Source organism: Melanaphis sacchari, unplaced genomic scaffold, assembly GCF_002803265.2.
Source record: "Melanaphis sacchari strain LSU unplaced genomic scaffold, SCAv2.0 Contig1934_pilon_pilon, whole genome shotgun sequence".
NCBI classification, from domain to species: Eukaryota; Metazoa; Arthropoda; class Insecta; order Hemiptera; family Aphididae; genus Melanaphis; species Melanaphis sacchari.
In genome coordinates this window covers 973-19,841 of record NW_020270938.1, presented here as the reverse complement: position 1 = coordinate 19,841, position 18,869 = coordinate 973, and the positions used below count along the sequence as shown (strand labels likewise).

The following is an 18,869-nucleotide window of genomic DNA, read 5'->3' as shown; positions in this document are numbered from 1 at the left end:
GTTGTAGGCAATCGTACAAGCAGCCGGAACCTTGTTACAATAATTACAGTAGGCCAACAGCCGCGCCGACAGAGAGCCTCTGGCCCAGGACAGAGGGCTCCGAAGAAATTTGCCAGTCGACCGAGCAACGTGCCAGTTTTCGGCAATGGCCGGACGTGGAGAGGACGCGGCTTGTGGTACCGGTTGACCACGAGTTATTGGGTGGTGTTAAAAACACAATTCAAGTCATGACGTCCCAGCGTCACGACTTCGTATCGAAATGCTTGGAAACCCAAAGGCAGCGGGCCAACGGGCCCAAGGAAAGTTTAGGGAAAAACTGGGGGGGTGGTGAATGTGCCATGAAAACCAAAACCACAACGGCGGAAGCATACATTTTTAAATGTAAGCCAGATGGACGGCGGCCGCTGGCACGACCGTCCACCGCCTCCTGGTCACAAGGCCCGAATTTACGAATGGCCAACGAGACAGAGACTAATTCACGATACAAAAAGTGGAGTCCGTTGTTGTTAAGTCGGCCACAACCGCCGCCCGCGTACTGCCGATCAAATGATCCAGTTAACGGCCGAACTGTATACACGGCCAGTTACCGGCCACCTGGATCATTCCGCTACCCGTTGCCAGGCGAACAGCCACCGGTTGACGGATATATGTATAAGAAGGCTAACGAGGGTGATATTAAAGAACAACCGTTTTACCCTAGAGCTCATGACTACAATTTGTACCCTATTAATAAAAAAGGGAGGTTTTAAAACCTCACCCGTAACTCGCCTGTGACTTACCTATAACTCACTCTTCTCGTCCTCTCACCCTCGCCACCCATCGCTCAACGATCCTCACTATCATCACCCGTCACTCATCCACCGACGACGCCATGACCACCGCTGCCGTAACTCGCACTTAATCGTTGGATTCACTATGTAACTAACGTCCATTGTTTCCGTTATCAGAAATGTGATCATTATTATCATTTTTTAGATCACTATTATCACTCATCAACGATGTCCGTTCAACTTGCACGTTACTGCAACTGGCTCACCGACCCTCACTATCATCACTCTTCACTCATCCACCGACGCCATGACCACCGCTGCCGTAACTCGCACTTAATCGTTGGATTCACTATGTAACTAACGTCCATTGTTTCCGTTATCAGAAATGTGATCATTATTATCAGTTTTCAGATTACTATTATCACTCATCAACGATACATACTTGAGAACATACATGAGCTTGTTGAAGCATTGATCCGACCAGAGAATGCTGCCTACAGTCATACCCTTCAAACACAATTCTTGTTGTTTTTCCGGCTGAGGGTGAGTTGCGGCCCGACTTGTCGTTTCCGGTGTTGATGACCGATGAATTGCGGCCCGAGTTATTATCATTACCTTAGTTATATAGGTATACATAACTATAAATGAAATATTCACTATGTATATGGGAAGTTATATTTTTATATAATATAAATTAGTGATTCCCAACCTTTTTGCTACTACAATCTACAGACCATTTTGAGAACTTTCGATAAGTCACGGACCACCTCAATGAGAATCAACTTTTTTCACACATTTTAAAATTTAGATTATAAATAAATAAAAACAATGTAATTCCTTACAACAATCTTTAATGTCTATAATTGATAATGTTTTACTAAAGCTTAAAATAATTAATAATTTAACGCAAATTACTATTCTAAAAAAGTGTACATTTTAATATTATATTTATTTAAGATTGTATTATTATCAATTATCATTATATTATATTATTAATAACATTTTACATTTAAATGAATATATTAGTGATATACATTTATACTTACTAAACTTAAAAATTTGCTATCTTTTGTTAGATTTGATAAAACAGAACTAAAATAACTACGACAACACGCGCATGTCGGCACTGTGACTTTTTATTATTGTATTAAATTATATTTATTATAATATTTGTCATGATATTTATGTTGAGATCTTAAAATTATACACCCACCCGGACTTGGCTACTAACCCATATATTTCAGACATGAAGCAATTGCTTCAAATAATCTTACATCCCATTGCCACATATATATGTAATATATAGAGTTAGGATGTTGATGACTTTTGCATTTTTTTTCCTTTTATTCTGTACAATTCTATCCTAGCTAAAAATTTGTTTCATGCTCCCTTGATGCAGAATATTCTAATTTTATTTTGCAGTTTTTGCATATTTTGCATTTTTAGCTATAAATGCATTTTTTTTGTTTTTTGACGTCATTTTCCAACATTTTAAGTCATTTTTTCATCTTTTAGGTCATTTTTTATACTTTTTATACAATGTGGGGCATTTTTCACAAATTATAGATTTTAGGACAAATGTTACACCCAAGTTTGAAAACAAATTTAATTTATTTAAAATCTAACTTTGGATTTGGACTATTAGTAAAAAATAATTTTAATATTATTAGTGTGGGGTTTTTGTTTTGATTACATTTATCGCGTTCCGATAAAATTTACTTTTTGAATGTTATATATCTCTAATTAAAATTATTATTTATAAATAATTTTTTTTCATTTAATTAGTTTTTTAGATCATTTTTAAAGTTTTTTTTTTTTTGAAGTTTTTAGGACATTTTTGCATTTTTTTGTAAGGCATTGTTGTGTGTTTTTTAGGTCATCAACATCCTAACTCTAGAAATATATATACATTATTGTATGGCCGCAATTTGTACGTACCTCTCATAAACCCGGGCCGCAACTCGTACGTTATTTTGGGACTGGGTCGCAACTCACCATAACCGGTTTTTCCAACAAGAAGAATTGGTAAATGGAACAAGCGAAGGAATTATTTTTGCAAACCTGGATGCAATTAGAAGATACCGATAAGAATTTGCCACAGTTACAACAGTTAGAATTGATGGAACATTCAAAATGTTCCTGTTGCCCCGGTAGACTTGAAAAGTTTTCTGACTTTTCAAAGTTGTATTTAAAAATGTGTCGTTCCCAATGGTGTATGTTCTTCTAAGAAGTCGGACAGAAGAAACATACACAACATTATTTAATATTATTTGGCAAATCTTACTTCTTAACTATAACTTAATTCGATTTGTTACTTATGATGTGACTTATAAATGCAGTTTAACGATCATTTCCAGAAAGCAGATTGGGGTGTTGCTGGTTTCATTATACACAATCAATTGTACGGTATTGTCATCATAAATTAAATGGTGTTTTGGATTTAGTCAAGAGGATTCCTGATGCAGCTCATGTTTTCAGAATGGTTCTTGCACTGCCTCATCTGCCTGCCGCTAGGGATCATCTTCTATGTCCTCGGTTTTGTATAGGGCGCGATACGATTGCGCGCGGTCCTTATCGGCGGTATCTTTTTATGCGTACAATTGCGCGTGCTATATTATTTTTACCTTTAAGCAACGTTGCCAAATGACAACTATATATTATGTTCATTGTAAATCCGTACAATACTATAGTAGATTATTTATTACTTATTATTGCCGATACCAGACAAACTTACCATCACTAAGAAGTAATTGATTATATTGTAGATCATACTTTTATAATGGATCAGAATTATTATCTTTATTGTAAATTTGTAAATTCTCATACATGTACGAATATACCTATAATACTATAATTGTGCATGATGTGATTATACGTTTATACCTATTATTACTATCAGTTGTGTTCTTGTTTCAATTGTGTCACAAACCAGTGTCAAATTTAGTATTTATTTTTTAAAATGGAAAATTAAATTCGCCGTTTAACTTCAGAAAGAGGAAGTGATTTGTCGCTATGAATGGGCACAAATTTAGATACATCAGACAGCGGGCTGATGAACATGTGAGATGGAGGTGCTGTAAGAAACAGTGTACGTCCACAGTTTTAATGACAAAATAAAACATCACAAAATTTACTAAAATATTTATCAATAGTTGGAAATAGGTATAGGGGCTTTAAAATGTAATTTAATCCACTTTTTTAAATTATTAACTTTTTTATCTACATTTTTTTAAATAATAATTTTTTTTCTTATATGACGGTATTATAACATTTTTTTAATATTTTATTATTCTTAGTTTCTGAATGAATGTATTTGTATTTAAATATTAAAAATAATTATTATATAACTTAATTTTTGTTTAATAAACAATTTAGCAACGTCGCACCTAATTTCACGCGCAATCGTACGCCTTTGGGTAGTTAAAATCATGTCTTTTGTTATTTAGGCACTGAGCGCAATCGTTCACCTAAAAAGGTACAACGCGCGCAATCGTACTCCGCTGTTTGTATGTATGATGGTTTCAGGGCTATCATGCAGTATGTTCAATAATTGCCTGAAGTTGAGCAGGGTATGAGAAATTTTTTAATTGGATATATTGATCATTATTGGTTTTTCCAGGTTGGTTTAGAGTTAATCAGCGTTTTTGTTGAAGACTATCGTACGAACAACTACTTAGAATCATTTCATTCAACACTATCGCAAATGGGACGACACTTCAATACATTGGATTTCCTCCCTGAATCAGAAAGTCTGATGTGTTTTTTATGTTGTATCTTTGTCCTAAATGTTTGTAATTATATGTGTTGTGATTTATATGTTCAACAATATTTAAGGGATGAGTAAGTAAATTTGTATGTTTTTTTAATTTAAGTTAAAAAACAATTGATGTTTTATTTATTATATTGTTGATAATATTTTTTATAGAGATGGGAGCTTGGTAAATTTACCCGGTAAATTTTACCGATATTTTTTTTACACGGTAAATATTTTTTACCGTTCTAAAAATTGAGTGAACACTTTTTTTTTTTTTTATTAGCCATTAGCCATTATTTTACAACTATGACAGCTCGACTATTACAGAGATAATACATAAAATAACATTATACATTAAACATTATAATACATATTAAATAATAAAGCCAGCATCCAATATAAAGGTAATTATTAATTTAATGGCGGTAGTAGATTTTGTATTAAGTATGGAGTGGATATTTAAGGGGATATCAAGAGTCTTAAGTTCATTAACTAAAAAGAGTGAACACTTATTTCAAATGTTTTCATAATATGTACATTAACACTAGAGACATTTCTATGAGATTAATGTTATCTGTAGACCGTATTCGATACGTCAATATATTTTATTCTACAAGAATTTGGGAAAACCAGTTCAAATTATCACTATTCCCCGAACGTTGTACACAATTTCACTGTACACTATAAGTCTATAAATAACCTACTAATCACCGTTCACGCATACCGAATACGGTATACGCATAATCTAATTATATTTATATAATAATTTATAGTATGTGATTATTAATTAGCGATTACTGATTAATGATAAGTGATAATTAATTGTTTGCTTCATAATTTGTGTTGTTACTTGTTGATTTATGTTTGTTCTCATTGTTCAAAATATTTTATGTTCTAATTTATAATATATTAAAATAATGAAGCCAAAAGAAATCAAAAAAAGGTGGTACACAAAAGTAGAAATCGATGGATCTGAAAAATATGTGTGCCGATATTGTAATAAAAATTATAAAGAAAATGTAACGAGAATGACAATGCACATTAAAAACGAATGTAAAGATGTTCCACAAGAAGTTTCAAAGTGTTTATTGTCACCTAACAAATCAAGGTTTAACAATAGTAAGTTTATTTAATTATTATTTTGTTATACTTTTGTGAATTGATACCAAAAAAATTCACATAATATAAAATATAAATTTACAGAAAAATGTATGCACTTATGTACCTAAGTAGTTTTTTTTTTTAATATTTATAAATTAAATTATAACCTATAATCAAAGTTCTTAATATTATATATTAAAAAATTAAATAATTATATTATTTTGCTTGTATCACCAACAATTATTTTATTTTTATTTTTATTTTCTAGAAAATATGAATGCATTTAATCAAAATTCATTGGAAATTGTGCCCAATTCTGAAAATGTTATTCAGATAACTGATTCAAATCAGAGTTCCGTAGAAAATCCTCAGATTACCCATAAAAATCAGAGTTTACTGAAATTTGTAGATAATATATAATGAAAAGAGGTGAAAAGGTAACAAATCATATAACTATTTTAGTTTTAAGCTATACAATTATAGAATACAGTTTAAGGCCAAGATTAGGTTTATAGTTAATATATTCACATATTTATTGGAAAAGTAAATTATATAATTGAAATATAGTTTAATACAATCTGTATAGTATTTTCTGTATAAGAAATTAAAAAATGTTAAATAGGTACATATTTTGGAAAACTTAAATAATGTAGGTATTTTTTAACAATTTTAATTAATGTATAAATCAATCATTTATAATTTATTAACTGTAGAACCATTTGCATGAATTATTATCAAGAGCCATATTTACATCTGCTACACCATTCTCAATTGTGGAAAATCAGAACTGGTTAAAATTTTTGAAACAATCCACCATCAAGAAAAACAGTATCAACTACTCTATTGGAAAAAGAATATTTAAGAACTTATAACAAAGTATATGAAAACATTTTAGAAGCCAAAGTGAATGCAGTACAGTTAGATGGTTGGATCAATATAAGGTGTGTAACATCAATTATATATTTCTTTTTAGATTATAATAGTTTAAGTGAGAGATTTTCAAAATAAATAGTATTAAAGTATTGTTTAAATAATATATAATTATTATCAAAATAAAGTAAATTAATTTTTAAAGAAGTAAGAATTTTACAAAACACAAATAGAATATAGAATCTATTAAAATTAGTTCTAAGTTTTGTAACAATAATTTTTTTGAGAAATGAATCAATAATGAACATAATAGTAACAACTCCTAAACCATTCATATTTAAGTCAATTGAATCTGGCTTTAACCGCCATACTGCTGAATACATTTCTGCTGTAATAAGTTCTGTAATTGATGAGTTGGGTAAAGAGAAATGTCTAGGCGTTATAACTGATAATGCAAGTAATATGAAAAAAGCTTGGAAATCATTACAAGCTGATGAAAAATTCAAAAGTTTACTTATAGCTTATTATTCATGTATATCACATGCCTTCAACTTGTTAATGTTAGATGTTGTGAAAGTGAAAACATGTTTTGAGATTGAAAACATATCCAAAGCTATTACTAAAAATATTATTAGCACTCACATTTTGAAAGGTTTGCAACATTGAGAATTATAAACTTTATATTATGTACTTATTCAAATTACAATTATGATTTTTATAACTAATTTTACACGTATTCAAAAAGCAAAAAACATCAAATGTAAGTAAAAACCAGATGAAATATAATACTTGAGGTTAATTGTGGACTAACAACTAATGTCCAGTGGTAGTATTAATTATATATATATATATATATAATTATATATTATTATTTTAATAGTATTTAGCTAAATTATAAACATATGTTATTGAGTTCATAATAAATTAATAAAAAAAAATATACACTATTAAAAAAATTTACGAAAATGTATGTAAAATTTATCGGTAAATTTACCGAAAAAAATTTTACGGTAAAATTTCCATCTCTAATTTTTTAAAGCACGCTTCTGTGTACTATTGTAGTTGTTTGATTTTATTTGTAATGCCTACACTAAGATCAATAGTTTTATAATTTTTTAGCTTATGTTCAACTTATTTAAATAATTATAATATTATATTTTTTATATTACACCATACTATTTTATAATTAGATTTTTGTTGCAAATAAATAATGATTTGTGCATGTAATTAGGAATTAAAAATTTTATATAATTAATCTATAATTTAACTGTATTCAAACAACTAAAATGTATAATCCAGGACATTTCAAATTAGTAGTGTCCTAGAAAGTCTGCTGTATGACAAACTTAACCTATAATCTATTTTTGATTAATTTACCTTGGGTTCAACGTTTATTCAATTTAATATTTTGTTTGAATTTAAATAATGTGTCTATTTTTATTGGTGACTGGTGTACAATTTATTATTTGTTTTATTCAATTGCTATCTATTAGTAATCAACTATGTTTTGTTTTAGGTAAATTAACTTACATTGAAAATCAGTTTTCAGTGGAGTTCAATCAAGTACGGAATATACTCAGGGTAAATTGTTAACATACTAAACTTGTTTTAATTAATTTAAAATATAATGTAAATTATTAAATTTATCAGGTCAGAGATGGCATATTAAGATCCGAACGAGCTAATGCCACTCATATAATTTCCCAATATGTACAGCGCCTTAATCAACAACATGGCCTCTTGATGTTTTTGAGCAACACCAGTCATCATATTTGATGGATATGTTGAACGAGAAATTGGACCTTATGCGCAACCATGAACAACCAGTTCTTCTATAATATTTATTTTTTTTGTGTATTTAAAATTTTTTCTCATGTATAATATTATTTTGAATGTTCAACTTTAATTTATTTTTATGTATTAAATTATGTTTGTGTATATATATATATATATAGTGGGGGATTGTCCTACTATACCCGACGTGTGAGCCTCGCAAGACAGTTCAATTTTACTTATCCAATTTTCATAATAAACACGTACGGTGTAACAGTAACCTCTTGTGTTCAAGCGCTTAATTCACATTATTAATATCACAACTTAACATTTTTCATTATACTTTGTTTTATTTTTTATGTTAAATAAATATAAGGTTAAAAGTTTAAATTAATATTAATTTATTAAACTGTAAAACAGTAAAAACTCCTCGTTGATGGAATATTACAAATACCTACTAGAAATAAAAAACAATTGCAGCAATATTACAAAAAATAATAGGTCTTAATTGTAGTATATTCTATACATTAAAAATGATCTAAGAAAGGTGGACATGAACATAGCCACATAGGTATTATGGAAACATGTTTATCTCTTAATATATATTATCTTGTTACCTAAGTATTATAGTACCAATATTCCTAATAACTAGGGCTATGAGTTAAATACACTAAAAACCTTAAAAAATCTAATATAAAATGCCAAAAATTATAGTATAAAATACACTTAAAATAGTATTTAATTTAATTTTTATATTATAAGATTGATATTATTGGATATTGTACATATTTTAATACAAAACATTTTACATGCATACAAATTTATTTAATAATACCATTAAAAAATGATTGAATTTGAATTTTGTGTAATGCTATTCATCTGAAACGTTTTTTAAATTTTTTTTTATGTATTTATTTTATATGAATTTAATTAAAAATACTGGAAAATGAACCAAAAAAGGTAAATGTGTCCTAAAAAATTAAAAACGTCAAAAAAATGCAAAATAAAAGTTTCATGAATGGATTCGTGTTGTTACATAATTTTAATTATATACTTGCAAAGCTATGTTTCATTATCACAGAAAAAAAATGCACTTTCCTACAAATTTGCAGCCCTACTAATAATGTTAACTAAAGATATATACCAGATTACACGAACAATCACCAAATATTTAATTGTAATTATTCTTTAAACTTGTTTCAGTAGGTAGTTCTATTAAATTCATTTTCAGTATAATTTGGCGGTGGTGTATTAGATGAGTTGGTTAACATAATCTCCTATAATACCATAAATAACATTTCAGTACCTGTTCGATTGCGGAACGGTTTTTCCAGGCCCTGATTTACGCAAGTGCAGATGGAGCACTTGCACTTGGCCCCCAATTTTGGGGGTCCCTGATCTCCGTGAATTGTAGAAAATTTTCTGTGTTAAAATTTTTTTTAAATTAATTATTTTTAATAAATTATAATTCCCATAGACCTTATACTAGTATAAGTCATTTCCACCTCAATACAACATATTAAAATAATAATAATAGAAAATTGTTTGAAGATCGGAAATATTTGATACATAATAAGTAATAACTATTTATATATTTCTTCCAACCCAGTATTTTATGATTAACCCGTCGTTGGTGACGCATTTCGCTCCCACAATTACCATTTTTAGAACCATTGGTTTAGGTTATTCAGTTATCCGCGAAAACGAATAGCGAAAAACATTAGTTAAATTTTATAAACTAATGTAGTTATTGTTGTCCAATGTTATCGTACATGTTAGTGTTGTGCCCGCACGTCACTGATCACTTTACCATAATTATTTTTGACAATATTATTATTATGAATATTATGCTTTAGCCGTTACCTATTTCATATTTGTATATTTGTCAGTACCGTGGTTTATAAATTTGTACGCTCATCGCTCACATGAGTCTCACGTGTATTTGAATAGGTGAGTATTAATGTAATAATTTATAATATTCGAAACTTTTTTTTTTTAGTTTTCATGAATATTATTTAGACTTTTAAATATAATTGTTTTGAAAGTTAAATACTAATATGTCGCGGCAGTATTTAAGCGGGGTGGCTAAACGAAAAAGAACAAAAAAAAAAGCTATCGGGGTCTATTGATCGATTCTTTAATAAAATACTAGGTAAGTGCTAGGTTACTAAAACATAAAATATAATACAGTAGATTCTTAATATGTCGAACGTCGCTATCTCGAATTTTTCGTTATCTCGAACTACTTTGAATTCCTCTTGAAACTACTATTAATTACACTTAATAGTGTTTTGCTCTCGATAACTCGATATAAAATTAATCATTTTTCGTTATCTCGAGTTCACAAATAATATTTTTGTTACGGTTAACATAGGAATTGTGCAGTACATTGCATACATTGTGCAGGCAGTGCAGTATAGCGATTGTGATTTAGCGCGTTGGTAGTCACTGGTAGCTTTTTCTGCATTAAATAATTTGGAAGACGTCGTGGCAGAAAGAAGTAATATGAAGCAAACCTTAATGACAGATTTTTTTAAAGAAAAATAATTTATTCAGTCATTTCAGTATTTTAATTATTCAAATTTTAGTCTATTTTAGTCATTCGTATTATTTATTATTCATATACATTATACAACATACATTTATACATACATATTAGTTTTTTAATTTTTTAATAAAACTCGATATCTCGAAGTTTTCGATATCTCGAACTTTTTTCTGTTTCCCTTAAAATTTGACATAACGAGAATCTACTGTATAAATTATAATATCTATAATTATTTAACTAATGAGTTTATCATTTCCATCTGAATTAATGTGTGTTCATTTAAATGCATTGTGTTATGATGAATATTTTTAATGGTACTTGTTTAAAATTTAATAAAAACTTAAATGTCAAATTTATGAGTTTTTGAAATCTTTTGTTAACTAATTTTTATATCTAGTTGTTGTTTTATTTATGAAATAGTTAAAAATTTTAAAAATATTTCTAGTCATTAACAAATTTGAACTAATGTAAGTACCTACTAATCTTTATTTGTTTTATTATATTTTATTAATACATGTAACTTGATGAGATACCATCTATTTACTGTACTTTTTCTGGAACATTTTTTTGACTTGTGGTGGTAGGGGTAGGGGGCCCCCAAAAAAATTGTGCACTTGGCCCTAATTTTATTAAATCAGGGCCTGGGTTTTTCCTGTGATCAATTATATAATATTATATTTTGTCGGGACACCACGGGTGTGGTAAAAGATAAAGTGTGCGGCAAGATAAAGCTGTGTGCCTGTGTCCGACAAACCCCCCTCCGCTGTCCAGTGACAGTTCGTTAGCCGATGGCCGAGCCACTATCCAGTTCGGGCGCGTCCACGAGCTTTTTGCCTTTTTCCAACAGTCGAACGATACGCAACGTCGCGTTCGTTCGTCCGCACGTGCCACAAAAAAAAAAAACCTTGTGTGATCACGAGGTGTGGATACAAGCATCGCCGTCGTTTTGTACGAGTCACCGTGCGATCGAGGGACCAGATTTTGCTGTCGCTTCAGGTTATATTTACCGATTATTATACTTATTACTCGTCGTCAGTGGTCATTCAAATTGACGTACATATTGCGAACTCATAATGTTCAAATTTGTGTCCATTACTATTATTATTTACATTTTTTTTTATAATATTCATTGCGGTACTTGAGGTCTTTGTATTCAAGACCATATTATTTATATTCTATAGTTATATGCACATATTCAATAATATTATATACGTGCAATTATTGTTATTATATTTTATAAGCGAATGTTTTTATGGATTTGGGCGCCCGCATATTTAATTAATCATTTAATACTTTCATATATACATGTTATTTGATATATATTTATATATATATACTGTACGCTAGGCGTTGCATTGATATTGTTATAATAGAAACTAAATATTCTGTGTATATTTATAAATTGGTCACCCAATTATCTTACCTATCACCTGCGCAAGTTGCGGCAGAAACCTGCATATTTCGTAAGTTCTGTCGTAACGTTGACTGTACCAAATCTATTTAATTGTAATACCGCAGAATAGTCTAATGATAATTTTTTTTTATAAAATTAGCTCCTCAAAATGTTTAGCTGGCTAGTAGCAGAGCTGAGCAAGATACCTTAAACAAAGTATCTAAATACAAGATACTTTATATATTTATTAATATTTATTTGTTCGTTTCAGTGGCGTATATAGATGAGGGGGACCCCTAGGCCCGGGCCCATAGTGAAATATCAGATTCAATCAAAACATTTTATTATGCATTTTGCTTTATATTTGCATATAGATACTCGTATACTATAAAGTATATTACATATTTACATAACCATTGACTATGGCTCCTACAGTCTTACGTTGTTTTTAAGGTATAAAATTGTATATTACTGAATACTGACTGATACCATGGACCCTAGTCAATGATAGCATTGACCAATCAAATACGATACAACAATAAAAGGCGCGACGCGACTATAATATTATTATTTATTGTAATTATAATCATGTAATTATGTAACTTATAGCATCTGTGAATTCGTGTTTATGTTTATACTTTATATAGACGTCGATAGTACATTCTATTTTTAGAAATGGATTTCCATTTTGCTGTTGTATTTACATTATTACAAAATGTTATCGATTTATTATGCATTACTAGAAATTGTTTCGTGAGTTTCGTCGATCGTTGTACACTTTATATTCTAATGGATCGTTGCACGCTCAAACCGTTGTTAAAATTCATTGTTAAAAACATGAATTTCAAAGAAAAATTAAAAACGTTTTTGTTTGTGCCCCGTCAATCAAGTGAAGTAAGTACTTTCCTATTAGTTACTTTTTGACTTCTAGCTATTTTATTATTATAGAAAATATAATTATTTGCTAATAGCTACTTATTTGTTGCAAGTGTGAGCAAATTTTTAATTGACATTAGGTACATAAGTTTATAATTATAATGCATTAGGCATAATCAGGTGCGGTTCTGGGCCAAAATTTTTGTACAGGCAATAGTTAGTACATTTATAATTTGTTTATTTAATTTATTATAATTTTATTTTTGAATACAAATTTAATTTTTTAATAATAAGCAACACCAAAATTTTAGTAACATCAGCTATTCACCCTGCCACGTTAGAACTGTCATTGATTATAATTTTATGTATTTTATAGCTTATTAATATTCTTTTTGTTTATTATGTTTTTGTTTGAATTATTAATTAATTAAATTATTTATTCACTAGATACCTATCTTCTTTGTCAACCATGTTGTGTGACAGCGGACAATCTAATATTGGTTTTAATGTAGAAAAATCTATTGGTCAGATTTGTAATACAGATAATATAATTGATGACAATATGAATCAAGTAAATATATTTATTAGCTTGAGTAGTTAGTAAGTTAGTTTGTTTTAATATTTTTTTTATTTTATTAGGAATCTACTTGTGAAAATATAATGTGTACTGATGAAAGTATATTAGACAATACTTATGATATTGGAGTGTATGTGATAAAAAAAAAAAATCAGACTTTTAAAATGGATGATGTTCTCAAAGAAAAGCTTTTAAGAAAAACTTGGATTCCAAATTCTTTTACTGGCTTATACGTACAGATAACAAAATATAAAAAACGGCATTTTCAAAAATCTTGGTTAGATGAGTTTAAGTGGCTAACTTATTCAAAATATTTGAATGGAGCTTTTTGTAAGAACTGTGTTGTATTTGGTCCAGTAAGTACTATTGGTAAAGGATCAAATCTTAAAGTTGGGCAACTTCTTATCTTACCGTTTCGAAATTGGAAATCGGCTAAAAATGTTTTCTTAACTCATAGTAATTTGCAATATCATAAGCTTGCAATGATAAAATCTAGTAATTTTCTTTTAACATTTGATGGTAAAAAAAAACTATTGATTTTCAAGTACATAAACAAATGAAAAAAGAAAACATTGAAAATAAACAAAAATTGTGTGCAATTGTTGAAACAATAATATTTTGTGGCAGACAAGAACTTTCATATAGAGGTCATAAAGATTATGGACGTTTAAATTTAAATGAACCTGAACATAATGATGGAAATTTCAGAGCATTGTTACGTTTTAGAGCACGATGTGGAGATGGTATTCTCAAGTCTCATATCTTAAAATCAGGAGCTAAACAAATGTACACTAGCCTCTTAATTCAAAATGAAATTATAACATTAATTGGATTAACTATTCAGAATTATATAATTGATAAAGTTAAAAAATCTATTTTTTTTACTGTTTTTACTGACGAAACCTCCGATGTACAAGGTATTGAACAGTTTTCTCTATGTCTCCGGTATGTGGATGATGAACAAAATGAAATTAGGGAAGACTTTATAAAATTTGTATCTGTAACTGATGTATCTGGAAAGGGTTTAGCTGATACAATAAAAAAAAAGCTCCTGTCTTTTGGAATTGATTTAAAGAACCTAAGAGGACAAGGTTATGATGGAGCTGCGGCTATGAGTGGTGCATTTAATGGAGTCCTGGCATTATTATAAAAAGAGTATCCATCAGCTATTTATACACATTGTTTGTCACATTCTCTTAATCTTGTGTTAAATGATTCATAAAAGCTTCAAACTGTAAGAAATACCATTGGAACAATACGAGAAGTTAGTACATTTTTAAGAGCCTCAGTTAGAAGAACAAATATTTTAAAATCTAAATTAATACAATTTAACTTAAAATCATCGAGATTGATGAACTATTGTGATACATGATGGGTTGAGAGACATGAAGCTATTGCATTATTCAAAGATAATATTTTGCCTATTATAGCAACACTAGAACAAATGACTGACAATAAAGATGATGGTTTAATGGGTCGCTCATTCCTCAAAAACTGTGATTTTGAGTTTATTATTACTCTATTTACTGTTAACAAATTGTTAGCTTTAACGTATCAAGTATCTGTTAATCTCCAAAAGTCTAATATTGATTTATGTACAGCTGTTGAAAGTGTAGAAAATGTTCAATCAGTTATCAGTGAGATGAGATCAAATGCCGAGAGTGAATTTAATGAAGTATTTAAATCTGCTCTTAATGTAGCTAATAACCTCAATGTTACAAAATTGATATCAAGAATTGTCGGCACACCAACTCATAGACAAAACCATTCTACTAATTATCCAGAAGAGTATTTTAGAATTAGTTTGTTTATTCCATATCTTGATGAGCTATCTATGTCATTATCTAATAGATTTACCAAACATAAAGAAGTTCTTTTAAGTCTTCAACATATTGTACCATTTTATGCGATTAATTCAAGTTATACTAATGTATTACATGCCATTAACTTTTATCAAACTGATTTTGAAGATAACTTTAATCCATCAATTATTGAAGGTGAATGGAGACTATGGAAAAGTAAATGGAAATTATTTTCTTTAGATTCATCGAACAGCATTCCAAAAAATGCTATCAAAGCATTAAAAAAATGTAACAGAAATGAATTTCCCACAATGCATGTTCTGTTAAAAATATTATGCACTATACCTGTTACAACTGCATCGGTTGAATGGAGTTTTTCAACACTAGGTCGACTTAAAACGTTTTTGAGGAATCAACAAGGAAACGTTAGATTGTCAGGCCTTGCATTGATGACAATTCATCGTAACATTCCAATCAATGTAGAAGAAATAATAGATATGTTTATAAAAAAAAACAGAAAAATGAATTTTAACGAATAAATTTGTAAGACTGTGAATATTAATAAATATCTATGTATAAATTAAAATATCTCTACTTGTATCATTTATGTCATAATTAAAACCACCTGGCTTCCTAAAAAATGTTTCAGTTGTAGCTATGTATTCTATCATGCTAGTGATAAATTGGCCCATAGTAAAAATAATTCCTATATACGCCACTGGTTCGTTTATATAAGGTACAATATATATATATATATATATATTTATAAATTAACAATATTTAAATTTAAGTAAATTACATATAGTATTAAAGTAAAAATAATTAATATCCCTCCCACGTTTCAAAATAAATTCCTGTTACCCTTTTTTAGATTCTGAACGGAGTGATGAATGTATTGATTTTACAATGATGTGTGGTTTTTTTTTTGTCCGTGTACAGCATAAGTAGTCGAAATAATAATTCAATTTCAAACTTCGAAGGTGGTTTCCGATGGCAAAGTGAATATCCTTGGCGCATTATAGAAGTAAACATTTTCCAACGCTTTTCAAAAAAATCGAGAAAAACAAAAAAAAAAATTACGGAATAACGGGAATTTTTACGCAAAACCAGTTTTTGACCAAATCGATTTTTTTATATGGTTGTAATTCAAAAACTAATCACTATAAATACTTGAAATTTTCACCAAATGTTTATGTTAGTGTTATCTATATACAGTTTAATTTTTAAAAAATGTTGAATTTTTTTGAGTTATTTATAGACCATTGAAATTGTTGATTTTTATGGGAATTTTTTTTGAAGTGTCGATAAAAAAATGTTGGATGACCAAAATATTTAGAAAATTTAATACAAGGTTCCTTATGAGTTGTTCTTGTTGTAGCTAAAAAAAAATTAAAAAACGTTGATTACAATTTTTTTTTATAAACGTTTATAGTTCAAATATTTACGAAATCTATCGAAAACGCGAAAATTTGTAAGTAATTTTGAAGTTGAAAAATCATAAAATTTTTTGTGTTTATAACTAAGGATTAAAAATACTATACTATGTTTTCCCTAAGTTTTCTTTCAGGTAGCTATAGTAAAAACTCGAAGCATTATTATAGGAAAAATTTTAAGTGCGTTTGAATTTTAAATTTTTACAAAATAGTGTAACGATAACGATTTATCCTCAAACGATTTTAAATATTTGTTAATATTCAAAAAGTATAAGTCGTAGATACTTGAAAAATTACCAGTTATTTAGATTGGCATTTTCTTTAAATGATTTAATTTTCAAAATATTTTGACTTTTTTTGAGCTATTTATAGACAATTAAAATTTTCAATTTTTCTGAAAATTTTCTTTTGAAGTGTCGATACATTTTTTTGGCCGAATATAAATACTAGAACATTTAATACAAAGTTCCTCATTAATTATTCATATAGTGATCAAAAAATTTTAAGAACACATAGGCACAATTTTTTTTTATTAGCATTGGAAGTTCCTCGTAAATACAATTTGTATTATAAAAAATGATGTACAAACATTTGAATTTTATTTTAATATTCACGAGACATGTACTTTCATTACTTATTAGGATTAAAAAAAGTGCAAAACAGCAACAGCCTATTATTGGAAAACAGACGATGTTTATTTTTATATTAATATCATGATGTGTATATAGAATCTTGAATTACTATGCGATAAAAATAATAATCATCGTACCACTCGTACACATACTATCCAGTATCCACTAACGAAATAAATACCTATACTGGTTTATTTAATCTATGCTCATCACTAATGGTAATCGTACAACGATTATTATTATTGTTGTGTTATTAATATAAACATCGTCTATTTTTCGTTTTGTTAAACTACACGTCATTTTACATTTGATTGTCGAATCGTCTGGTCAACTTGCATAGAACAAGTAAGTTTAACTTAAAAGTTATAATTTTTGTTATACCGTGTGTTTAAAAAGTTTGTAAACACTTAAATTATTGTTTAAAAATTGTGATACCTACCTACTATACCGAAATAAAGTGGCTATTTATTTTTTAACTTTGGTAATATTATACGGAGGCCAACACTTTATACTTCTCCGGGGACCCAAATTTATAGTTACGCCACTGATATTTGGATAAATTAATTTTTTTTTTGCTATTTACAAAACCAAGTAAGAGAAGTCAACATTTGAGTTTATGCATAATTCGTGTTTAACAACATTTTCACTTAAAACCACTGGATATAGTAAAATAAACACCAAATAAATCTTTAATTTACCTTATCTCTTTACAAAAAATAATTTAATAATATTATATGTCATCTGAATGAATATCTCAAGTATTTGATAATTTTTATTTAGTAGACTATAATACTATTACAATTTTAACTATTTTTATAACAGAATTTTATTTTATTTTTCAATAGTTCTAATAACAATAAGATAATCAGAAAATGTAATTATTAAGAAATAAATAACAATAAAATAAGTTTTGAGTAATCAAACATTAAAAAATTGAATAAACCTACACAAAAGGAAAGAAGATATGACGTAAATATGCTGAAAGATCGGAATACAGCGTTAGCCTATGAATCGTGCATCAGTAAAACATTCAAAGCACCCTCACAAAATGATTCAATAAATATAAGATGGGAAGCAATCAAAGAAACTATACATAATGCAGCCAATAAAACTATTATAAGAAATACGTTAGATCCCAAAAAACCATGGATAAATGAACAAATTCTAAGAGATATTGAGGAAAGAAGAAAGTACAAAAACTCCAAAGACAACCAGGGAATAAGAAAATATAAAGAACTTAAAAACAAAATAAACAGAAATGCAAAAGAAGCAAGGGAGAAATGGCTAGAAGACAGATGCCATGAAGTAGAACTATTAATAAAAGAAAACAAAATGGACCA

At 28.6% G+C, this 18,869-nt stretch overlaps 2 protein-coding genes, 1 long non-coding RNA gene and 1 pseudogene across 3 annotated transcripts; all 4 read left to right on the top strand.

The window, feature by feature from the left end:
• The first annotated feature begins 44 nt into the window (after positions 1-44).
• On the top strand, positions 45-1,653 carry LOC112592784. The gene is made up of 3 exons (XM_025336937.1): positions 45-917; positions 976-1,123; positions 1,175-1,653. Exon 1 carries the CDS (start codon positions 228-230, stop codon positions 747-749), a length of 522 nt encoding a protein of 173 aa, XP_025192722.1. The 5' UTR covers positions 45-227; the 3' UTR covers positions 750-917; positions 976-1,123; positions 1,175-1,653.
• LOC112592783 lies at positions 872-8,388 on the top strand (annotated as a pseudogene).
• On the top strand, positions 4,802-7,131 carry LOC112592785. The gene is made up of 3 exons (XR_003114567.1): positions 4,802-5,643; positions 6,339-6,566; positions 6,783-7,131. It is a non-coding gene; the product is annotated as an uncharacterized LOC112592785 (long non-coding RNA).
• A 4,575-nt stretch (positions 8,389-12,963) lies between the features above and the next one.
• Positions 12,964-14,812, top strand: LOC112592782. The gene is made up of 5 exons (XM_025336936.1): positions 12,964-13,103; positions 13,533-13,656; positions 13,725-14,206; positions 14,290-14,524; positions 14,591-14,812. The coding sequence occupies exons 2-5, from the start codon at positions 13,555-13,557 to the stop codon at positions 14,810-14,812; spliced, it is 1,041 nt and encodes a 346-aa protein (XP_025192721.1). The 5' UTR covers positions 12,964-13,103; positions 13,533-13,554.
• The last annotated feature ends 4,057 nt before the right edge of the window (positions 14,813-18,869 follow it).

Bases quoted from the DNA above. Each gene is read 5' to 3' on its own strand.
- LOC112592784 (XM_025336937.1), top strand. From the start codon at position 228: ATGACGTCCCAGCGTCACGACTTCGTATCGAAATGCTTGGAAACCCAA.
- LOC112592782 (XM_025336936.1), top strand. From the start codon at position 13,555: ATGTTGTGTGACAGCGGACAATCTAATATTGGTTTTAATGTAGAAAAA. The intron at 13,657-13,724 runs GTAAATATATTT...TTATTTTATTAG, and splicing joins TTGATGACAATATGAATCAA to GAATCTACTTGTGAAAATAT. The intron at 14,525-14,590 runs GTTAAAAAATCT...GGTATTGAACAG, and splicing joins AGAATTATATAATTGATAAA to TTTTCTCTATGTCTCCGGTA.